Raw genomic sequence first — 1,307 nt, forward strand, 5'->3', positions numbered from 1 at the left:
ATATAAAATAATAAAAATTGTAAATATTTATTGTAAATTAGATATTGTAATTTATGTTTGTATTTGTATAAACGCATTAGAAAAGATATTGTATTATTTATTGTATCCCGCTTTCCACAACATAATACTTTCTTTTGTATTTTGTTAATATTGTTTCAAAATTTTCATGCTAACAACAAGTTAGAATAAGGAATCTGTAACTTGCTAAAGTAATAAGTTCAAATTAAGACTTTTTAAACTTTCAGTTAGATAAGGCGGTAGTGCTCCGAGTTAAAAATCCGCAAGTCTGGGCTTGATTCTTGCTCTCCTCAATTTTTGGTGAACTGTTTTTATTCAAAATTTGTTCAGTGCATTGATAAAATTATTACTTTTTATTACATTAATTAAATCATTTTTCCCGTAGAAAAGAATTAAAACATAACTCTTGGATATTTTATTTTTATTGAGGTTTAACAGAGGTGTTCTTTTCTTGGTAGAATCACTTAGCACAAAAATGGCGGCCACATCTGTGAAAAAGGTACCGTTGTGCATGCAACCGAGCAAACCAGTTAATCAGTATTCTCAATGAAAACGTAACACTTGTTAGGACCAGAGGAAGAGTTCTTTAAAAAAACATGTCTCTGGACAAAAGTGAACATTTCATCACTTTTTTAATTTTCATATTTTTTCTTAAGTTATTATTTGCTTTGGAAGTAAATAATAATTGTATTTTGAATGTAACAAGCAGCAAATATAAGAGAGAAGCTTCGGGATTTAAAAGATATCTCATTTTCCCACAAGGAAGTAATGTTCAGGTTAGTTCGAATTTTTGAATTTCAGCACTGTTTTATTTTAAATTGAAAACTTGAGTAGGGCTTTCAAAAATCAACGTTTTTCTTTTCCAGGCTTTTTTTCGTTTCATGCGTTGTTTGGCTTAAATCGTTCATTTTAGTTTGTTTTTCTGGATTTTGAAAATGCTATAACTCTAGTAATTTTTGATTTTTTGAAAAAAGTCTTCAGGATAAATTGTTAAATTTTTTGAATTATATGAATAACCGTATAGAGAATTTTTGAATATTAAATAAAGTGCTCTTAAGAATATTCAAAATATGCCCACTTTTTGAATTTTTATCCAAAATGGCTGGATAACGAACTTGACATTTAGTATAGGACACTAAATGAGTGTACCAAAGGGCAATCTAATAGATTAATTTTTTCAAAAGGTATCGTGTTCACAGACAGACAGACATACTACAGACAGACAATCATACATACACATTCGTAAAAACCTGTTTTTCGGATTCAGGGGATCTCAAAACGTGGACATT

The 1,307-nt window shown here is 28.9% G+C and overlaps 1 protein-coding gene across 1 annotated transcript in view; it reads left to right on the forward strand.

Annotated features, from left to right (window-relative positions):
- Positions 1-593: 593 nt before the first annotated feature.
- Positions 594-1,307, forward strand: part of LOC117168272 — a 12,202-nt gene continuing 11,488 nt past the window's right edge. The window contains exon 1 of the mRNA XM_033353781.1: positions 594-794. Within this exon, the coding sequence (XP_033209672.1) occupies positions 615-794 (180 nt within the window). The 5' untranslated portion in view covers positions 594-614. The remainder of the gene's footprint in view (positions 795-1,307) is intronic.

This window comes from Belonocnema kinseyi, chromosome 2 (genome assembly GCF_010883055.1).
Source record: "Belonocnema kinseyi isolate 2016_QV_RU_SX_M_011 chromosome 2, B_treatae_v1, whole genome shotgun sequence".
Classification (NCBI taxonomy): domain Eukaryota; kingdom Metazoa; phylum Arthropoda; class Insecta; order Hymenoptera; family Cynipidae; genus Belonocnema; species Belonocnema kinseyi.